The 23037-nt window shown below is 40.9% G+C and overlaps 2 protein-coding genes across 2 annotated transcripts; one reads left to right on the top strand and one right to left on the bottom strand.

Annotated features, from left to right (window-relative positions):
* The first annotated feature begins 402 nt into the window (after positions 1 to 402).
* Positions 403 to 7560, top strand: slc28a1 (solute carrier family 28 member 1). The gene is made up of 18 exons (XM_070971910.1): positions 403 to 406; positions 630 to 709; positions 789 to 865; positions 1172 to 1263; positions 1419 to 1608; positions 1706 to 1847; positions 2103 to 2216; positions 2947 to 3021; positions 3129 to 3209; positions 3331 to 3411; positions 3648 to 3773; positions 5205 to 5335; positions 5423 to 5591; positions 6160 to 6357; positions 6475 to 6556; positions 6643 to 6741; positions 6829 to 6934; positions 7087 to 7560. Exons 1-18 carry the CDS (start codon positions 403 to 405, stop codon positions 7205 to 7207), a joined length of 1968 nt encoding a protein of 655 aa, XP_070828011.1. The 3' UTR covers positions 7208 to 7560.
* A 2429-nt stretch (positions 7561 to 9989) lies between these two features.
* On the bottom strand, positions 9990 to 20944 carry alpk3a (alpha-kinase 3a). The gene is made up of 13 exons (XM_070971911.1): positions 20805 to 20944; positions 19847 to 19968; positions 19205 to 19322; positions 17661 to 19062; positions 12638 to 15074; positions 12267 to 12414; positions 11573 to 11700; positions 11445 to 11480; positions 11076 to 11350; positions 10875 to 10963; positions 10556 to 10773; positions 10415 to 10463; positions 9990 to 10329 (listed from the first exon to the last, which is right to left on the bottom strand). The coding sequence occupies exons 1-13, from the start codon at positions 20942 to 20944 to the stop codon at positions 9990 to 9992; spliced, it is 5502 nt and encodes a 1833-aa protein (XP_070828012.1).
* Between the last annotated feature and the right edge of the window lie 2093 nt (positions 20945 to 23037).

Below are 23037 nucleotides of genomic sequence, written 5' to 3' on the forward strand. Positions count from 1 at the left end.
GAGCACTAAGCATGACTTTTTATGACTTAAATGGGTGGAGCACAACCTCCTACAGACAAACTCATTGATGATTAATTCACTGTGTATTCTCCTGTGTTGTCACATATCAACTTTTCAAGCTGAATTTACATCAGCCATCATCAATTCACACCTTATCAGCTGTTGCTCCAGAGATTTTGTGAACATGGTCCACATCACGTCTGATCAGATATTGCTTGACAAGGCCCATTACATCATTCCTGATGCATTATCACACTTGTGCTCACGTCCTGTACTTACCAAGACAGTACATATCATGTCTGTTAATAAATGATAAGATTTTTCATAGGGGGCAGGGTGTATATTCCCACTGTGTTTTTTTTACAGCGCAGCATTTGGCTGCCGGGCTTAGGAGGACGCACAATGAGTAAGCCATTAGCTCTGCTTTTCCTTGAATCAAGCTATTTGTTTTGCAGTAGTGAACTGTTTTTTTTTGTTCATCTTTATTCACAAAATAAGACGCGAGGACTCATCTGTGGACTTATTTTGAGGGTTTTTTGTTAAAAAATCTTTCACAGTGCGTAGAAACACAGCTTGTTACTTGTTTGGCATTCCTGGTTGCTAAAATCTGCAATGATTGTGTTTTTCAGTGGAAACCAGCAACTTCCAGCTCAAAACCGTAATCCACACCAACGGAAAGGGCGTGGACAACAAGGCTTTTGAGATAGAGGTATGTAACACATTTTATTTTTTCAAGAAAATGCACATCATAAGGATTTTTGAAAAATAAAATGCCTTTTTTTTCATAGGAGAACAACACTTCTGATACTAGTGGTGTCAACAGGCAGACTAAAAAGACTAAAAAAGGACTGGGATCGTACTTAAGGTGTGTCAGTTCAAGGGACTTATTGGGGTTGCAGTACTTTTGGCTGCAGCTATGCTATGCTAATGTTGATGTAGTTTAGAAGTTCCTAACTAACATGCATACAAGAGACAATCTGACAAATTTGATTGTGTTAAATAAAGATAAATAACTTTTGTGTAAATGTACTTGATATTACCTGATACTGAATCTATAATTATGTGAGATGCTCAAGAGAAGAATATTTCAAACAGTACATAGTGTATAGTTGATTTTAAAGTATATTTTACACACAGTTGGAACTTATTTCTAATGTGTCCCGTGCTGCAGCCAAGTTTCCAAGCCGATTAATGCCACAGAGGATTACATCAAGGCTCACTCACAAACCTTCAAATACATTGCGCTGGGCATACTTGGAGCAGGTAATATTAAGTCTGTTCATTTGTGTTCAGATGTTACAATCAGTAGCAGTTTATTCAGCGCACTTTGATGTGTATTCATTTTAAAAACTATAACATGAATAATTCTGTGAACAACAACGATGATTTTTGATGAAATGCTGTTTTCTGTTCTGTAGGCTATGTGGCGTACTTCATTGCAGCCTGTGTGCTGGATTTCGAGAGGGCCACTGCTCTTGTAGTCTTAACCTGCGTGGCTGTTTTCATTGCATCATATGAACTTGTGAAGGAGTACAAGGGCGAAAGCATCAGTTTGTGTTTCAGACCTGCAGTTAGATGCTTTAGAGCTAACTTGAAATGGATAAAGTGGTGAGTGGTTTTTCAGTTGCATCGTCCCCAGGATGTGAATGAGCCACACACGACGGAATCTGTGAATGAGCGAAGGTGTGTTTTATTGTGTTTTCAGGCTCTTTATCTTAGCAGTGGTTGTCCTGTTCGTGGTGTGGCTTGTCTTGGACACGAGCCAGCGTCCAGAGCAGCTTATCTCTTTTGGAGGTGTGTGCATGTTCGTCCTGCTTGTGTTCCTCTTGTCAGCGCACAGGACAGCGGTGAGTTCTGCAGAGTTACTGACTCTTCTCAAGGATGAATAATTACTGCTGTGACAACTATTTTGAAACACGCTCGGGCTTTATCTCACAAGTTATCTCCGTCTGTTTTGCTGAGACTGTGGATATCATTTGGCCTTGTGCCACCATAATCTAAAGGTTTAACAGAAGTGCTTCCTTGTGATAACATAAGGCGTGATGGAGACTCCCTGATGCACTGATGGTCTAACTACTTTCTTTTTTAAAAATCTTTTTCAGGTAAAATGGAGGCCTGTGTTTTGGGGTCTCGGGTTGCAGTTCTGTATCGGCCTTTTTGTTATAAGAACACACCCTGGACTCGTAGCTTTCGAATGGCTTGGAAAACAAGTACAGGTACTAAACTTGGATGTCCTAAGGATAATAAATATGCAGTTTTAGTGGGAGGAACAAGCAGGAGTTAGCTTCAATATTACATCAGCAAATAGTTAAGAATGTGTGGGATCTCCATATATGGAATAGTAGGATACACGCCGATGATTATTACACAAGCTCAGCTCCTCCACCTCCACTAACATCACAAATATTTACAATAAAACCCCCAAATCATTAGCAAACACAACGCTGCACATTATAAAATCAGTTATTCTATGCAAACATCATGCAGTTTGTGTAATATTAATAACATCCAGACTTTGCAGTTATATTCAACATATCTTGGAGTAGTATTACTGTGAAATGTGTGATCCAGCATTTCTAAGCAGCCCTTGGTTTGCACAACAGACGTTACATGTGTGGCACACAGTGTTCCTCATCTACAAGGGCACAATATTCTTGAACTGAGTCTATGCTCCCATATGCTTATCTTTAGAGCTACTTTATTATGTTCTTCACCCATATTCCTAGGTCATCCAAGGGTTGAGTTAGCATTAAGTGCACACAGGCATGTGGACTTTTTAACGTGTAGTTCAGTCTGCTGTCTATTCTAAGTTATCGCTTCAGTTCTGTGACTTTGCACTGTAGAATCCAAATGAATGAGTGATCTGGTGATAAATCTCATCAATGAATGGACAATTCTCATTTGAAATAATCTAACCCATGTTTCTTCTTTGTCCTCTAATTACAGGTATTCCTTGACTATACCAAGGAAGGGTCATCGTTTGTTTTTGGGGATCTAATCGCAAACATTTTTGCCTTTCAAGTAAGTGGATGAGAGGATGATAATGTATTTTTCTTAAATATGCACGTTCAACCAAGACTATAAGTTGAAATTGAATGTGTTAAGTTAAGCTTTGATTCCTCCCCCAGGCTTTGCCTATTGTCATATTCTTCAGCAGCGTGATGTCTATCCTTTACTTTTTGGGTGTAATGCAGTGGCTCATTCTGAAGGTAAGGAAAGGTTCAAAGGAAAGGTACCTCACAGCATCACAGGCTTCTCTAGGTCTAACTGTATATTGCTTAAGCCTGCAGTGACACTATAACCAATAGCCATGTGTTTTTGTCCACGCAGATCTCATGGGCTATGCAGATAACAATGGGAACCTCTCCCACAGAGACCTTGAGTGTGGCAGGCAATATATTTGTTGGCCAGGTACTCTGGGCAAGGCTTACTGTCTTTGCGACATTACCTTTAACACTTGTCTGATTACAGCTGGCTATGACATGTCCAGAGCTCCAATCTATCTGTAATTTCGTTTTATGATTACCTAAACAAGCATTAATAACTGAAATAAAAAAAACCAACCAACCAACCAACCAAACAAACAAACAAAAACCAAAAAGCTGCAGTTACTCTGCTTTTTTCCCTCCATGTTTTCTGTGTGTCAGTCCGAAGCTCCGCTGCTGATCCGCCCCTATTTGAAGGACATGACCAAATCTGAGATCCATGCTGTTTTGACTGGCGGATTTGCCACAATTGCAGGCAGTGTCATGGGGGCATTCATCTCATTTGGGGTGAGATGATGTTGTTTTCACACCACCACATAACACATACAATGATAATATTTTTATATTGAACAATTCATACAAAAAGGGAAAACAGAATGTGTTTTACAAAAGGTGAAAAACAGACATAAAAAGAGACAATGAGTAAAAGAGATATTGAAAATGAATCAATAGCAGTAGTTCAGGAATAATAATCTATGTTGTGGGTGTAAAACAAAGTACAGGATCTAGGTAAAAACAGTGAGGGGGAGAGTCCAGAGTCAGGGGCTGTGTAAACTAAATGCAGCAGGCTCGCTGCCAGGATGACATTTTTCTTTCTTTTTTTTTTCCTATAAAATAAAATTAATTGATTGAAACATGACATGAAATAACACTCAGGGCCACCATACAATAGCCTCAGAAAGACTAAATAACTCCAACACAAAACAATTGCTAAACAAGTAATTGCTAAACAGTCATATGTATCTTGGCCAGTGATTTTGTAATTTTTGCTAATCTAGTGAAGAATGATTAACGTATCAGCACAAATCAGTGATCTGTTAAGAGTATAAACCGTGAGGACGCCAGTGATTTAATCTGGAGTGAGGCGGTGAGAGAAAAGCCTTTGGTCTGCAGTGATTTGTGCCCTCAGGTTTATGTTGGTGAAGATCGTGGCTGCAGAACTTTGAACTAATGGTAGATGTTTGATAAGATTCATAGGGAGGCCTGTAAAGTGTGCAAAACTGTAATTGAAAGTGTTAACAGAAGCACAAATTTGTTGTTCATAGGCAATCTTTCTTAAGGGAGTGAAAGCCACTTTGAGTTTTAATTACTGTCATTGCCCTCAGATTCTCCTGTGTGTCTCTGCATGGCAATGGAAACATGTTTACAGATCATGGCAGCATGTACGGACAGAGAAGACTGGGGCCCAGGACTGAACCCTGGGGCACACCTCAAGGAATATTTGTTATTTCTGAAAAGAACTCCCCAATGGGAACAAAGTAGTGTTAACCTGTTAAATAAGAATTAGAATTGAGCCTGAGAGCCCCACCCTGTTGCTTCATTTGGATTCCAGTAAAGCCAGATAAGTGAAGATAAACCAGTTTGTAAAATGTTTTGCTATTATGTAATAAATATTACTGGCATCGAGAGTAATTTTCCACAGAAGCCTGTGTCTGTAGGGAAGGGTTAAAAATCTGCAGTGTTTCTGTGACAAGCAGTCAAAAACCATCTTTAGACGGCTGCTGGGCATCAGCTCAATGGCACAATTAGCAGACTGAAGAGGCTACATGCTACATAAAAACTGAAAAGTTTTGGGGGAGAGATGAGTTTGACTCTTACATGATCAGTTTTGTATCTGTTCTGTATCAAATACAGTTCAAATACAGTTTCTGTTGCTGATTATTGCAGTAACTCCACCACAGCCACCTGAAATAAATGTCATTTTGTTTTATTTTGCAGATTGATGCGTCTTCCTTGATATCAGCCTCTGTGATGGCTGCTCCTTGTGCCTTAGCCATCTCTAAACTCTCTTACCCAGAGACAGAGGAGAGTCCCTTCAAGTCAGATGAGAACATTAAAGTGTCTTGTGGGTATGTATATCTATCCTCTCTTTTATTCTGTTCCCTTTCATGATTTTTCTGGTTTTATGAATGAAATAATTTTTTTGAACTTCCTAGAGATGAACAGAACATTCTGGAGGCAGCCAGCAGCGGGGCATCTGCTTCAATCGGCCTCATTGCTAACATTGCAGCAAATCTGATAGCCTTTCTTGCCATCCTTGGGTTCATAAATCAAGCTTTGAGTTGGCTGGGAGGCATGGTGGGATATCCTGCAATCACATTTCAGGTACTATTTAGCAAAACACTACTAACTGAAGTGTGACATTTTGATAATATTCAGTGTTTTTTGGGATCATTTAATGATGGTAGTGATCATGATGCTACGTGCAGCTGCAGTTTGGGTCAGTCAGTAATGAATGGAACCAATCTTTGTGAGAGTTAGTTTTAAAATCAATTGCAGATGCAAACTTCCATGCATGTCTCCTGGAGGTTGTGGGATCCAGCTTTGAACTCCTCATTGCTTTGCAGCACATCTGCACATCAGCAGGTTCCTTGTTAAAAAGCAAATATGTTCCTTTTTGTTTACTTTTCATGTTCCTGAAACCTCCCACCAAATGCGTGAAGGAGTTTTCACACTTGCCAACACATTCAGGCGTCACAGCAGGCGTTTGTTCTTGCAGAGTAGGAACATGCACAGTGTTACCTCTTTCCAGTCGCGCTTGTCACAGCTTTAATCTCAACTCAAATGATTTCACATTTGAAAGTGGAGAGCTGAGAAGCTGGCTGGAGCTTGAGGTTCAGCTTTAAATTTAATGAGTCTAACGTTATCCAAATGCGTCTTTCTGTGTTCACAGTTGATTTGCTCTTACTTGTTCATGCCTGTGGCCTTCATGATGGGAGTACCATATGCTGACAGTTTCATTGTGGCTGAACTAATCGGCACAAAGCTCTTCCTCAATGAGTTTGTGGCTTATGAGAAATTATCTGAACTGAAAAACAACAGACTCAGTGGACTCGCTGAAATCATTAATGATGAAAAACAGTGGATATCTGTGAGTAATCGTCTTAATTGGAATTTGAATATTTTCATGTGGGTGTTCAATGAGTACTGAAGTGGTAGAGAAATTACACTGTGCAAAGTAACATTATTTTGTGTTTTCGTGTTTCAGGTCCGATCAGAAATAATCACCACTTATGCTCTTTGTGGGTTTGCCAACTTTAGCTCACTGGGTATTGTGATTGGAGGCCTGTGTGAGTATTTTATCATCCCATAGTCATGTTTGTGTCCTGGATTCTCTCAGGAAGGATTTCTGACACACTGTTGTCTTTTCTCTAAGCCTCTATATGCCCACCCAGAAGAAGTGACATCTCAAATCTGGTGTTGAGAGCTATGCTCACTGGGACTTGTGTGTCTCTTGTCAATGCTTCCATTGCAGGTAAGAGCTTTTGAATTGAGCTACAGTGGAGTTAAACTTGTTTCCTATTGGACCGTGACTGAGTAGCTTTTATGCTTTATCTCTTAGGCATCCTCTTTGTCCCTCCACTTGACTGTGTGGAGTTGCTGAAGGTATCTGCTGTCAACGCCACCGATGCAAATGTACAAACTTGCTGTGAAGACCTCTTTGAAAAGTAAGCATATACATTTTTTATTACAAAATTGAAATTAAGTGTTAGGGAAAACATCATTGACACAGGGGTTGATACATTCTTAAATGTGCACTCTAGCAGTTGAATATGCCGCTGTGATATTGGGCTTACGTCTCAAATGATTTCTTTTGCAGCACTGTGAACAATGGGACCATCTCATTTGAGGGAATGTGGAACGTAGTAGCAAATGTCACTGTGCTTTTGTCTAAATGTTGTCAGTGTTGTAATCTTTCTACTGTGGACGCCTGTAAGTAGAGGAGAAAAATGCATATCAGTGTCTGTTTTCATGCTGTGCTTTATTTGTCTCTGTGTTTGTATATTTCTGTCACAGTTAATGTAAAAATGTAAAGCCTGTATGCATACATGTATGTTTTGAAGATGAATGTACCTATCATGTATTATATTGTAAATTAATTCAGATATTGGCTTTTATTCAAAGCTAAGGATTAAAAAGACACACCTTCAGAAATATACCTCAGGAAATACTCAGGCATCGACAGTGTGATGAATATAAAATTGAGTACCTCCGTTTTTTCACAATGTTATTAATAATTGTACTGACATGCAGCCATACTTTTTAACAAAATAAAAATATGAACTATGCTTGGACACAAATGTTTTACATATTTATTAAAAAAAAACATGAGCCGACATGATGTAACATAACAAAGGCAGCACACATTGCAAACCTACATTTAATCTTAATGACACATTTGTGTACTCACTCACACACTCACTCGCATGTTTCCAGGTTTTCTTCACTCTACTTCAGATATTTAGTGCTTTGACTTTATGTACACATAAATACAACATTTCCTCTGCATGACACCACACCTTAACATGACAATGTTTTCACCACCATTTGCCGACTGATATTTCCACCTCATTTCAACATACTTCTCTAAGATGCTTCTAACCATGCATTTAGAGTGTTTTTATAGTAACAGCAGTTTGAGTTTGAGAGCAGCTATTTGGACTCATTTGAAGACTCTCATTGATTATTAACCAGTAATTCTTCCCACAGATTTCTTGTAGTTAAAGGTTTACAGTGAGGTGTTGGTCAATGGAAGCAGAACCATGAACACCTGTGCGAACCCATGAGATAATGGAATAGCTTTCATTTGATTTTTTTTTTTTAAAGAGTTGAATTAAAACAATAAGCAATGCTTAACATTGGTCTGGTTACTGCTGACTAGCTGCACACCAGCAAAACTCACAGCTCTCCTGTTCAATGAATGGTGATTGCCAGTTGAGTTTATGCAGGGAGCTTTACTGAGTGATCAGTAGGCTTCTGAAAACTCTGAGTCTGCTCTTTTGGTTATTTTGTTCAGCGTGCTTTTATCCCACGGTCCATAGGTCAGGTCCAAGTGACTGTGTGGAACTCAATTAGCAGCTTTCCATGTGACTCGTGTGTTTGCTTGTCAATGAGCATGAGCAGACCATAGTTAAAGACTTTACTGGTAAGCCCCTTACTGCTCATTGCTTTGACAGTGGCATTCTAAATACATGAAGAGGACTTACTGAAGACACAGACACAACAAACTATTCAAAAATAATGCCAAAACAAAGTGCACACAAACATCTTTGACCTAACAATGATGCTGTAAGTCAACAGCATGAGCTCAGGTTTCTGCATAAGCAGTTCAAATGCCAACCATAAATAGTTTCCAAAATAAACTTTATGCCCTACACACACACTGTACATCACAGATGAACATGCAGCATTTAATTTGAATACATTACCTCGGCCCCTTCTGCGGCTGTGGCTTTATTCTCCATAATGCTTGAAATCAAACCACTGAAATGTTGGCATCTCTTCATTAAAGGAGCAAAACTAAACTGCAAAGCTTTTCAGAGTGAACAACAGTTCAGTGATGATGATTTTGAGTTGACGAATTGCTTGGGGAGTTGTTTGTCCACTTATTGAGGTGATAGGAGTCAGACAGTGACACGTGCCACGTTAAAGTAAACTGTTTAGCTACATGAACTCCTCATAATTCTGACTTAAGAAGGAAAAAACCTACTATTCAAAGTTCGAGGGAGAAATGTGGAAAATTAAGGTAGAAAAAAGGCACGCTTGTTTCCTGTTGGCTACAGTCACAGCCATGGGTCTCTGCTGAAATAAAAACATCATGTTGCATCATGTAGGAGAAATGAGATGATGCAGGGATGCTGAGGTCATTGGAAGAAGATACAGAGTGATGACTGATGATGTTTTCCATTGTGTAGACTTCAAGTTATAGCTGTTTACATAAACTATGAAATCTGTGTAGTTCTGCAACAGCCTGGTATCCACTCTGGATAATGTGTGCATAATTGCATTGCTTTGAACAAGCACACCAAATGAGACCTGCTGCCTTCAGATGGCTGTAGAAATGTAATTAACCATAAAGGAAATCAATCCAGACATCCAGAAGGACAGATACTGGTAAATCCTTCACCTAACCCAGTACAGACTCAACTTCAAACATCATTTTTAATATTTTCAATGGCAGATTTTGACATTTCTACTGTCTGGGTAATACAGTACGTGAAAGAAACAAGCATAACATTCAAGAAGGCGTTCATGTGATTTTGAGGTGTGCGCTTGGACACAACCATCAAATAATGCCAGGAAAATAACACAGCGCATATCGCTTTCCCTAAGACCTGCTTTTGGCGAAAGCATAGCAAGATTTAACACCAGAATGGCACCAAAATTTGCACAGAGGCACTGATGTGCATGACAAACACATCCAGCTGGGTTACTGCACCCGGCGCTGCGAGTTCAGTTTAGATGAGAAAAACGTCAAACCTGTGGCAGCGCAAGGAGCAGCAGAGTAGCCTAGTTTAGATAATAATAATAATACAACTAACACCGGCCTAGAGGGCACTGGAGGGCAGATGGACAGGGGCCCAAACCCACTTTGGGTCTATCTGTGCATGTGCCTGATCTTACTCTTCAAGACCTTGCTGGCTTTGGTAACTGGAAAGAAACAGGTGATACTAACATTAAAAGCAATAAAATCTTGCTTGACACAAAAGAGGCACTTTTTCCCTACCTCATTTCAAGGACACCAACTGTTTCTGCGGGCTTGGATTTGGCACTTGATTTATTGTCCTCTGCCTCTTGAACTTTTCTAGTGACCTTTGGACTAGAATTTGCCTTTCTAAACATCTGGGGGCTTTGTCCTTTCCGTTGCAGCTGTGGGCTGCTGGAGCCCAACTTGCGGTTGAGCAGGGGGCTCCTGGAGCCCTTCATCTTGGTGGGCTGTTGCAGACTATCCATTGTCTTAAGTGGGTGCAATCCAAGAAGTCCACAGTAGTAGTTGCACTGATGGTGTGTCAGGAACTGTTCGAATACTTCAGGAGAGCCATACTCTGTTAGTCCTTGATATCTAAAATACAAGGGACAACATTTTAATCCAGATAATCTGATAGAACACAAAGAAAAACATTTGCATGTACTAGTTAAATACAAACCCTTTCGACTTGGTCACTACTCTAACATTTGTAATCTTCGTTTCCACACCTGCAAAAATGAATCACGGGTGATTATAAGTATTATCATTCCCATAAATTGATAAATGGCCACTTCACTTAGAACCTGTATGTGTGCCTCACCTTCCAGCCGAGTGACCAGCATATTGCCATGTGTCCACTGATGGATCCAATGCTGGAAGGTGCTGCATTTCTGCTCAACCTCAGACACGGTTTGTGTAATCAGCCTGCCTTTAGGATCCACCATGCAATACTTGAGGTAGACACCCTTGAGATCAGCCTCCACTGTGGCATATGGCACAGAGTTTGCAGGCCGGTACATCAGATACTGAGGAATCACTCTGTGGGCAACACAAAACAATTAATGGAGGGTTGATCACAAGCAGTGTTGTATATTTTAGGAGGAACTAATTATCAGAGATGTTTTATAATAAGTACTTACTCTAGTGAATAGCCAAAGTTGTCAATAACTCTTGCTTCAGCAGCAAAGATTTTACAGTATTCTCGAATCATGTTTTGTACTTTGCATTCCTGGCAACACAAGGCATATAATAGAGCAGATTAATGCACTGTAATTGCAATCACTTGGAGTTTATTGGGAGCAATTTACCAAAGACTATTGGACAATAAATCCATGACTCACTTGCTTAGTAATCTCCGCATTTCTCTCCGCAAGGTTACTCTCCTTTTTGGTCCCATAAGCGATGGGGTTTTGAACTTTGATAATGCAGGTGCTTCCAGACTCAAAGATGGGATCCAGGCCGTAAATGACCTTCACTCTACTGGATTTGTGAGTGCAGCCCTCCCCGGTGTGCAAAGTCTCCGTCATTATGCGGCCAAAGTACTTGTCACCCCAGCTGCCACAATCAGCCAGGCCTCTGGTGAACAGCAGTGGGGTCATCTCGATCTCCTCTCCAACTTGAGGAAAACGGAATCAGATATTTACAATAATAATTTACAGAAAATGTTTTTAAAAAGTCTGATATGGTAAATAGAGAACTGGGAAATGTACCTTCCAAATCATCTTTTAGTAAAATCTCAGACAAAACTGTAAAACAGAGAAAAGACTCATAAAATGCACAGTTGATAATATAAGATGTAGATATCATGCTTGATGTCTCCGGGCATACTGTATCTTACTGTCTTCGCTGAGCAGGAAGTCAGTTGTGTCAGTCCCATATTCATTACTGATTGAACAGCCATATACCCCACAGTCTTGGCTGGATGCTAGAACAACAGCCAGAGCTACTTGGCTTTCATCTCCACCACTTGGGGAAAAAGAAGGAAAACAAAACATAATCATAAAGACATCATGTTGATTGGCACATCTGAGTTTTGTCATACTGCCAAGATTCAACAACCAGCCACAAGGTGTCACTGTGAATCAGTGGGTCATGCTGTGTGGCAGCAATCTGCTGACAGAGCAGCCAATAGCACATATATAGACTTTTAATGCCCCCTGGAGATGGGAAAAATATTGTGTCAGGTTACGGTTTCTGTGTCTCGCCAGAGATTCACCTCTCTGTGTCACAGCTGTGGGGTTCACAGTCACATGAGCAGGGCGTCTCTGCAGTGATAATATGAGAATGACAGAAGGCCATGGGATGCGCTCTGAGGCCCAAATAAATCCTGTTCATCATTGTCGCATTATTGTTTCATATTTGGAACCTGTCCATTTTTAGCAGCCATGTTCGGTGGAAATCCTCAAAATAATAGCAGTGAAAAAGGTGACAAGCAATAATTTTACTACACATTGAATACCATGTGATATTGCTGTTGATTTGTGTTACAGGTGGTTAGAGTAGTGTTGATGTTGTAAAAGAAGGGGATTTACCTTCTCTTCACCTCTAGTATTTCCTCCTCGTCTCTGTACCACTTAATGGTGGAGTCACTGAGTACGTTGAAGAACTGGCACCACAGCTTCAGATGTCCGGAGGCATCTGGGAACGGCTCTCCCCTGATCTTACGGATGACCTGCGGAGCTGTTGGTGCACGAGAGAGGGGGTGTCCAAAGTAAACATACTGTATACTGTACTGAAGAATGAAGACTTTCTAATGTTTCCACCTCCTCAAGCACCAGTGCTCTGATCACACTCTGATCAACCAGCTGATGTAGCCCTTATTGGAAAATATGCACACAACATAATACCTTCACAAGATAAAGACTATTCCATCTTTTAGGATTAGTTTAGATTGATTCTTTACCTTTCAAAGGGTCTAGCTTCTTCTCAGGTGGTTTCTCCTCTCGTTTGGGGCTGGCTGGCTCTTCTTTGGGAGTCTCCTCCACGACTTTTGGCACCTCCAAGGTGACCTTTCTGCGGCTCAGCAGTGGAGAGCGCCTCTCCATCGGCGGTGTATTCTGTCCTGTGGAAGCCTGTAGTAATGCTGCTCTGCGAGCCTGGCTGGGTGACATGTAGGGGGTCTCCTTCTTGCCCTGAGTGTCAAGCACACCAACAGCTGCTCCTTCTGCATCTTCTTTAGGTTTTGTGATGAAGATTTTGCGACGAGCTCCGGAGGCAAGCTCCTCGGGCGTGGCAGAGCGTATGAGTGACAGACTGTCTCTGCGCTTCAGCCGGGGGCTGCTTTCACATGAGAGGGATGATGTTGGTGTTGAGCCTCCACTTAGATCATCGTCTGCCTTGTCACTCTGACGGTCACCCACATTGTCTGAGTCTGGAGCAGCTTTGGACATGAATTTGCGGAGACTGGCCGGACTCAGTGACGGATGTGTTGGGGGTTTAGAGCAGAGTCTCTCAACAGACGGTCTGTTTCTTTGGAGGTCCTCAGCAGACATGGAATTCTCTATCTTGGCCTCTTTAAGGGGTTTTGCTTTCAAGATTTCAGGGACAATGTTGTCGTCTGTTGTTTTACTGAATGATGGCACATTGTCACCAACCGTTGGTAAAAGAGCTTCATGTAGAATAGAGAGGGTGTTCTCTTTTATACTCTTATTTGCCATTTCTTCTTGGTCATGTTTCTTACTTTGTGTGGCAGCAGTTTCGGTTGATTCACTGACTTGAGTGGACTGTCTGAATGCGCAATCACTTTCATGACAAGTGATAGAGATCGGTGGCACCACAAACAAAGGCACTGTTGGAGTTTCAAAGGTCTGTGGCGCATCTGACATGTGGGTGTTTACATATACATCATCCTCTTTGTTATCAGTACATGAAACACTAATAAGAGGAACTGATGCAAAATCCATCTGAGGAAGTTGTTCACAGCTTTTCACGTGTGGCTGCTCCCCCTCACACATTTCTGTCTTGTCATGTAATTGTGCAACTTCCCTTACTTTTTCTGTAGGTGACAGGTTATAATCATTCTGCATTCCTTTCTGCGTGGGCAACAAACTTGAAGAATCAGTCATGTGCTGGTCTTGGATTATTACCGCTGACGTGAAACCAGTTGCATCATGTTTTTGCAAAATAGCTGGCTCCAACTCTTGCCTGTCTAGTGCCAAAATAGTTAGTGGCAGAGTGCAGTCTTTGAGCTCAGGCTCTATTACTTCGATTTTTGGGATCACAAAATGTTCATTTGGGTTTACATCAGGCACAGTTGGTGTAATATCTGGGGTGTCTTCAATAGAAGATATTTGGATTTGTGGAATATTCTCTGAGGGCCAACACAGTTGTCTCTCACTGCTGTCTTGCTGTGCAACATTACTCTGTTCCTCCAAAACACTATAAATACATTCCTTATTTTTTGTTACTGAAAGGCTCTTTGATTCATCAAACTCCTCTGCAATTACTGGATCCCTCTTTTCTGTCTCCACCTCATACTGTAAACACCCATTCCTCGCTTCAGCGCTCACATCTTCTAAATTTTTTGGCTCTTGTGTTTTTAGATCATTGCACGAGCTAACTTGTAAATCTTTCTCTAGAGGAGAAATGAACATCTCTTTCAATTCACCTCTCTCCTCACTGCTTCTAAAACATGAGTTTGGACTCGCTTCACTGAGATTTGGGGCTTCTGTGCTTCCTTCTACTATAGGAGAGGTACTTGTTTGCTGTATTTTTAGGTCACCCTTCTCTAAACTCTCTGGGGCTGCTGTGGGAGGAAATCCTACATTCATTTCCTGAATCAGTGAAGCTGGTTCAACCTCTTCTTTCACATTATCTCTCTCTACACCACAAGCTGCCACAGTAGACAGAGGTAAAAGCACCTGATCTGGTGTCTTAGATTCACATGGCTCTATTCTCTCTTCCAGTGAAAATGCTGTCAATTCAGTAATCTCAGATCTGTTTATATCTGAGCACGGCTGTCTGTTCGATTTCACTTCAGCTTTCTCTTCCTCATGTAAGCTATTGGAAGAACGGCCCTCATCTGTGTCAGTTTTGCCTTCTTTGCTCAACTCATCAACACTCATGTCCTCTTCTCGCAAAGTTTTAGTGGGTGCTTCTCCAGGACTGTGGCTGTCTGACACTAAGATAACTCTGTTGGGGGGAGTCCAGCTTTCTTCCACACTAGTGAGGGTGGGTGTGGGGGAGGATTCTTCTACATAACCAGCTTGGGTCTGTGGCAAGACAGATATATCTTCTCTCAGTGAAGACTCATCTCTTGCAGCCTGGTTACTGGGCTGTGATGAAACTACCAGGCCATCTGGTTCTTGCTGGTATATGGGGACCTCTTTGATAACTGAGACCTGATGGAAAGCAATCAAATAAAGCATTTTAGTACTTCACTGCATTAGCAGATACAGCAGTGTTTGTCTTTCATAATGAACTAACAGACATGCTTTACAATGCTGGGTTTGATTCTTTGGCATGCAAAACATTTCTAACAGTCTGATTTGTTGGTGGCTGCAGTGGAAAAAAAGAGACTGCACTGGAAAAAACATCCAGTGTTATATTGAAGAGGTTACAGTATTTTTAAGAAGCTTGTTACGACAAACTTACTGCAGTGACCTTTGACAGTGTGATGCTGTGACACTTTTAGACTGAGGCATGTTTTTCTACCATAAATCAACAGAAGTATGAGCCATGACAGATGCTAACAAACGTGACACTGCAATGCAGCATTATAACCCAGACAGAGAAGAAGAGCCTTGTGGTTAGACTCTGAACAGTTGATCAATTACCAGTCAATAGGCAGACAATAAATGGCTCAGAAAACTATGCGGAGCAACTACAGTAAATCAATATATGCTTGTGCTTTATGGTCTGTAAGCTTATTTCAGGAACTGCTTTACTTCATGTCACGTGCAGGGTAGCTGAAACCAAGTGTTTACACATGCAAGCGACCAATAAAATGTTTAAATAACTGACCCTTAACAAACAGGGTTTATGTTTTTAGTTTAGAATTGTATTCCTAAGTGAACATAGATTTTATCCTAATTTTATGTTAATCATTCATTAAGCAATTCAGCTGAGGTTGGAAGTGCTTGTTCGCTCTGTTCTTATGTTGAAACACAGACAGGGGATTTCCCACATGACTGACACAAGTGTGCTGTTTACACAAAGCGTTTGCTGGGCAGTGAATGAATGACAGCTCGTGTCTCTTGGCAAGAGTCACAAACATGTGTGAATCACATAAAACTGTTGTGCACATCTGGATCATTCATCAAGCTGTTGAGGAAACAAATGACAAAGAATGAAACCTGACTATGCGGGATTAATGTGAAAAAATCTCAATTATAATATTCTTGAAAAAAAAAAAAGCACAGAAAAGACGATTTAGAAGTAAGGTTTGAAGCTACAAATAGAAGTGGGTTTTCCCCCTTATGGCCCCTGTTTTTGCTGTCCACCCCATTACTTTATGCAGAAGAGTAAGGAAGACACATGCCGCCACGTGACAGCATGTTTGGCCAGCAGTGACTGCTGAGAAAAAAAGAAGTCGTTGCTTTCGATGGCAGGGAACTGGTGTCACATTCAGTCTAAAAATGAAGCTGTGGTCATCACTACACCTCTGTGTGTCAATGCATGTCACATTCATGTGAGCAAACATTGTTCAGATAAATGGTTTGACTTCCTTCAACTAGTTGTCCATCAAGAATAACAAAGGTCCAACTGTTCCACATTATGGACTTAATGATCGCTCTGCAGGTGGAGCGGTTCCCTTTTCCACATGTCATGCACCACATGAGTGGATGTTAATGCACAATGCAGAATTAATGTATATGCCATGATAGTGCACTTCAAGACACAAAACAATTAATAAATGCATACTATCAGGATTTTAATCAATTACAGGATCTTGTCTGTTATCAAAAACAAATATCGGACTTTGAGTGAATATTTTATTTTGATGGATTAAAACAGCCACATAAACTTTCAGATATTATCACATAATTCACCAAATTCCTCCCAACTTTCTCTTCAAACGAACAGGCGAATAATTAACATTCTACTAAGCGTAATATTTGAGTGATTTTTGACATTTGCAACCAAAACCACTTAAAGTTTAGATTGAATTTTTAAAAATAGGTGTTTTGAGAGTATTAAAAAGTATCCTCTAAGGTTTGGCCATTACTTCAGTGGATTTCAACTGAATATGGCCGCTATATTTGTTGACTTGTTGGCTTTTGCTGAAGCTACACAGACATATATTGGCAACAACAAAAAGAGTTCCAGCCTTATCACTTCAAAGAGAGGCATAAAACAAGTGAGGAATGTGGCCAATGTGACGAGGCCCTGCTTTCAAGCTGAGACCTGCTACAGCACTCTCTCTACTCCCTCACATCCACACCGCACGGCCCTCTGTCATGCAAAGCCCTGTTTGTAATATGAGAACTGCCTCTGACATTCAGGTTTCATCATGATCTCTGACGCACTGGTGTCCCACTCATCACAGCCAGCATCTGAGATATTCCCCATCCTATCTTACAGTGTGCAGTGCAGATAGACAACATCCCCCACCCCCACACATATTAAGTGCAAGTTGTCCCGTTCCTTATTTCTCCCACACTATCTTGTTTGGTTTGTCACTCTTCAACGACATGGATGCAGTGAAACCACAGTCTCACATGGCCAGCCTGACTCACTCCACCAGTCACTGATCACTGATATTCTACTGTATCTTTTAAAGTGTTGTCCCATGAATACAACATCTAACTACTTGCTTCTGATCTACCACAACCACCAGCAGCTCAAAGCCTAAACTATGTCATAGTTAGCATAGTTCAGGCTTTGGCCCTGAAGTAGCTCATCTTGTACTATCTTTTCACACAAATGCAGTCTATATATAACTCTTAGGTGACAGTCAGCTGCCCTGCAAGACCACTTGTACATACCTCAGTGAGAACTTGAAGGCCAGACAATGACATTTCTTCAACTGGCCTGCTGTTCTGTGGTCCAGCAGACACCTCCATGGGCTCCACAGCATCACCAGCCTCCTTGACACTCTGCCCCGTGGACTCCTCTATTTTGTCAGGTGGCGGTTTATGAGCTGGTAGCAGGTCTGTGTGTAGAACAATGTCTTCATGCTTATGTTCCTGCAGCCCCATTGACACTGGTTGCTGGTCTATATCGACCGTTTCTGTAGGCTCCCTTGGCTTATCCACTTCCATTGGCACAACATCCTCTGTGAGAGGTGTGCACACTTCATTATGCTTCAGTTGGAGCCGAAATGATGGTGGCGTTTCCGGTTGAGAAGGCTGCATCGAAGCAGACGAGTGGTCAGACTCTCTCTCCGTCCTCTCAACGTGATCATGGGAGTCCTTTTTAGTCTTACCAAAGAGAAAGTCTTTGACTGTGTGGAGCATAGAGGAGATAGAAGCCTGGATGTTGTGGTGGTCGTGGTCCTTGTGAGCCTTGCTGTGATGTCTGACTTCTGAACCATGTTTTGTGTAGGGTACTGTATGTGACATTGCCATTGGCCTTTCCCTTTCTCTCTCTCTTTCTATGGCCGATTCTTCTCTCCTTTTCTCTCTCTCATCCTCTTCCTCAAATGCTTTTTCCTGTTCCTCCCTCTCTTTTTGCATCCTCTCTTGGTCTCTCTGTTTCTCTTTACTGGCAGTTAAAATGGGTATATCCATTTCTTTAGGTTTCTCCCCTCGAGGTGAGTTCAGTTTCTCCTCAGAAGCCTGGGACTGGAGAGTCTCTGCCAGAAACTGTGCCAGACCGATCCCTCCATCATAACAGTTTTCACCTCCATTCCCCATCATATGGCTTCTGCTATTGATGCTGCTGCTGCTGCTGCTGCTGCTGCTGCTGCTGCTGCTGCCGTTAACTGCTGCATCTACACCATTTGAGATCTTTATTTTCTTTTTGGTCAAGGTTTTCTCGGATGGAGATATCTCCTTGTCCAGCTCACTGTCTTTGGATGTCACAGGCATTATTTCCTTGACTTCAGAGCTAACTCCATTAGGTTCTGCAGCAGCTCCCAGTTGTTCCACAGCTTCAGGCTTCTTGACCGCTGGTTTCTCCTCTGGTGGTGGGGCGTGACGCTTCCTTTGAGGACGTTCTGGGCTACTTTGCCGTTTCTCTTTCTCAACATTTTCTTTATCATCTTTCTTGGTCTGCACCTCTAAGTCACTCCTCTTCTTCTCTGCTTTCTGCTTCAGCTTGGCAAAGAACCTCTGGTGGATCTTGTACTCATTCATGGTGCCAACCTCCAGAACTCCCGAGCAGGAGACAATACCTTTGCTATTGCTGGCTGAGACCTGATAGATGGCAGCGTCATCCAAAGTGCAGCTGAAAACAGAGACACATCTTAATCTCTATATTATGGGTAACCTGTTTGCAAAAAATAGAAAATAAAACACCCAAAAAGGTGCATTTCTAATAATTTGGATGGATGCAACAGATCATTCTAGCAAAGTGTTATGTTACGTACTTGTAAATATGGAGGGTGTGGGTTTTTCCATTACGACGAATTTCATATTTTGGGAGTCCACAATATCGGTCCATTTCCATGTCATCTTTATACCATTTCAGTTCTGGAGCTGGGTAACCTAAAAACATGGATAGACTATGATCAACTGATTGCCACTGAGTTACAAACATTGTGCCCCATAACACTATTGATGAACATTTGTTACATGAAGGGCCATGACCTAAGAGACAATTTGTTTGAATTATGCTTCTATATGAACAATTATTTTGGGAAATTATGCAGTGAACAAAATGCAGAATTGAAGCTTTGGCATGAATGTGTTCTAGGATGTTGCATCATGTTGGTGATGTGTCACAGAGAGAAACAGCAGCTGTTGGATGGCCCCACCCATCCCAACTGCCTGTAATCAAAACACAATGTCCTGAAAAACCAGCTTGAATAATACATGGTCTGATGTGTTTTTATGGAGCAGTTCAGGATGAACAAAGCAGTTCACTTCAGTGGTTTCAAGATGAAGTCCTTCCTTTTCAAATTAGTCACATCCTGTCTCCTCACACCACAGACAACCTGAGAAGTTGCAGTTACTCCAAGAAACAATAAGATGAGGGATGCAAATCATAAAGCTGTTAAGAGCACACCTACCTGACACCACACAGGAGAACTTCACATTACAGTTTTCTGACACTGCCTTTGATTTCAAGGTGGTCTCAAAGGATGGCTGGATGTCCTCAGTCAGCTGAGCCATGACGCTGCACAGCGTGCTCCTGTAAGCAAACACTATTGCATTAGAGAGTAGACAGTTATCCACTTTGGTATCATTCCAGTTACCTCCTCGCCTCTTTGCAGTACATTCCAATTTGCTTTCTTAATTAAAAGGAAAGGATGTTAATAGAAATTTCTGGTAGTGACGGGAGTGTGAGGGAGTAACACAGAGACTTGTGAGATGTCAAGCAAAACAAAGATGTCAATCCAACACTAAAACTGATGTTCATCACTAAAACTGAAGGCAACACTGGACAAACCGGACACTTACATTACAGTTCAAACGTGTGTAGGTTTCATTCTTGGGGAAAACCAGTTTTTGTGGTTAAGATGTTAGTTGGGAGGAATGTTTCAAAAGTATGATTACCTCGTTGGCCTGTAGTGAGAATACCTTGAATAGCTATTCAGAGAGGAGGCAAATGAAGGGACGTCAATGATTAAAATCTGCGTATTTAGAACCCACCTACATAAAATAGTAAGATCTGCCCTCCTCTTTGACAAAAGGACTGCTTTATTATTCTTATTTTTTGTAGATTAGAAACAGGAACACGCCTAAAAGATGTGATAAATGTGATGTTTGACCCACAATGTGTCATGTTGAACAATATGGCAAAAATCTATGGTTTGACTAGTGTTATCATTTACGCTTTCCAGCTAAGTGAATTTAAATATACAGAGACATTTTCAGTTATGTGATTGTTTTAACTTGTTTCCCTGACCCAGATGCGTTTCTTGACCATCATGCAATATAAATGTTTCTTTTTTCCTACAGCTCTGCTTCACAAGAAACAGATTTACATGCTCTGTGTATACATAGATTATAGATGAGATTATCTACCTGTTTTCAGGCCTAACATTTGAGAGGTAAGTATTGCGGCTTTCTGAACGGCCATTGGAAGAGTTGCCCTCCTCTTCGCTGAAGCTGCTTGTCCTCCCATTGCCAGAATAAGAGCGAGTCATGGGCCTTCTGGAAGTCATTGTCCACTGAAGCAATTCAGAAAAAATATAAAATCCAAGATAAATGTATCACCCACGGTATAAAAATAGTCTTGGTCACGTCCACAGCTTGTTCAAGGCTCAAATGTAATGGTGGTATCCATGTAAAAGCCCCTGGAGAAAAAAAGAATCGCTTAATAATAGTACTAAAATCTGTTGGAAGTCAGTGGAAGATAGAATGCGATACACTCTGGGTTATTTGCTTGTACAAAATTCAAAGACACAGTTGAGACTCAATGCTTGTCCTTTCTAACCAAGCAAAGTACTTGCATGGAGCAAGTTATAAATAGGATCAGCTATCAGGTTGTGGAAGGGTTGTTAGTGCTCAAACACCAATCTAAGACATGTTATATACTTGTACGTGTTAGGAATATAATTCATGTATCTCTTGGTCACCTTAAAACTTGGTAAATTTTCCAACTTACCATTGAGGTGTTGCCAGTGTTGCTTTGGAGACTGTGTGTGAAGAAAGCTTCTGTACTGCCTATCATAGACACGCATGTGTTGCCAGCAGGGGCCTATTTATAGCAGCCCTACAAATAGGTGCAAGAGCACATCAGATTTTCCGAAACTAGACTTAAGACTTAGCAAAGAAGTCTAAAAGCTAAATTGAATTCAGAGCAAAAACTAACCATTAAAGCCAGAACACAAAAACCTAAATATCATCAGTGGCCATACTGTAAAGTATTCACTGCTTTGTTTGGATCCATAAGTTGGACGCGTGGTGTCCCATCTTGCTGAGACACTGTTGTGGAGTGGATGTGGATTTGCAAAACAGATCCAGTGGAAAATGGCTCACGATGTAGTCGATAACAGCCAATGGTCTACGTCCTATGCTTTGCTCTAGAGCTGCTATAGGACGGCCCCCCTCACTTCGTATTGCAACACATGGTCAAAACATAGAGACCCACTTGCTGCTCACATTTCACATCGATTAGACAAAAACAGGCTCAGCTGACAAAATCTACCCTTTTATTTATTGTCGTAATAATATTTTATTGATGTGTATGCTATCCTTTTAGATTGGTCTTGTTTTCGGCAGCTTTTGAGTTACTTTCTGGTGATATTTAGTTTTTTGATGAAATCTTTTATACACTTGTATTAGAAAATTATTCATCATTTCATAATTGCATTTCTAATAGTGAACTCACTGTTCTTTATTGGCCAAGATGCTTTCCGAGTTAAATAAAGATTCAATAAAAAAAAAAACTTTAACAAACAAACATAGACAAACAAAACGTATCCTCAAATCAAGCAAATAACTTTATTTAACCCTAAAAGCCTTTTGTAAATATACCGTATGTATGCAAAGAGAGGCTTAAGATAAAATAAGTATTTAATTATATTTTTAAATGTATACAGGAAATGACCAATTAAACATTAATAAACATCTTATTTCAATATTGTGTCTGTATATGGTTTAATGAATGGCCAAGAAATGATCACAAACTCTTTGAAAGGACTTGAGGACAATATTTTCAAAACCATTTAAAGACAACACGTTGCGCTGTGTCAAAATGTATGGTGGTGTTCTACAATTTTATTAGACACGTTGACAATGTATGCCACATTTTACACATACCATGCGTGTGAATACACAGTATATAAATCATCTACCGTGAAGCTGGGGTAATTCATGGGTGTGAAAGGTGGTTTTCTATGTAGATTGGCCAAAAATAGGCTGCAAGAAATCATCTCGACTACATGGTGACACCATAGGGTTGCAATTTATTCAACAGGAAACAGCCTAAAACTTATATATAATGTGATTTCCCATCTCAGTGAAAACAGTGTGAGTTTGTTGGGTTTTAAGGCACATTTTAACTGTTGCTCCATAAACGCGACCTCAGTTTGTGATTGTTCAGCGACTGAAAAGCAGCCAGATTGCTCATTACCGTAATGTCAAGAAAAGCGGTTCCACTTCCATTCTCATGCCATCATTTGTACCGACTAAACCCACATTAAGCTCGTCTGTTTGAGTGTTTTTCGATTCAACGCATGTTGTTATTTTAAAATCAAGATAAACCTCTGCATTTCTTCAGATCTCTTAAATGAGAGACCTATCATGGTCCGCT

The sequence above is a fragment of the Chaetodon trifascialis genome, chromosome 10, assembly GCF_039877785.1.
Source record: "Chaetodon trifascialis isolate fChaTrf1 chromosome 10, fChaTrf1.hap1, whole genome shotgun sequence".
Lineage (NCBI taxonomy): Eukaryota > Metazoa > Chordata > Actinopteri > Chaetodontiformes > Chaetodontidae > Chaetodon > Chaetodon trifascialis.

Coding starts and splice junctions, on each gene's coding strand:
- slc28a1 (XM_070971910.1), top strand. Junction 710..788: donor ACAAGGCTTTTGAGATAGAG/GTATGTAACACA, acceptor TTTTTTTCATAG/GAGAACAACACTTCTGATAC. Junction 866..1,171: donor GGACTGGGATCGTACTTAAG/GTGTGTCAGTTC, acceptor CCCGTGCTGCAG/CCAAGTTTCCAAGCCGATTA.
- alpk3a (XM_070971911.1), bottom strand. CDS start 20,944: ATGACTTCCAGAAGGCCCATGACTCGCTCTTATTCTGGCAATGGGAGG. Junction 19,063..19,204: donor CACACCCTCCATATTTACAA/GTACGTAACATA, acceptor CTCTGTTTTCAG/CTGCACTTTGGATGACGCTG. Junction 15,075..17,660: donor GCCTTCAAGTTCTCACTGAG/GTATGTACAAGT, acceptor GCTTTCCATCAG/GTCTCAGTTATCAAAGAGGT.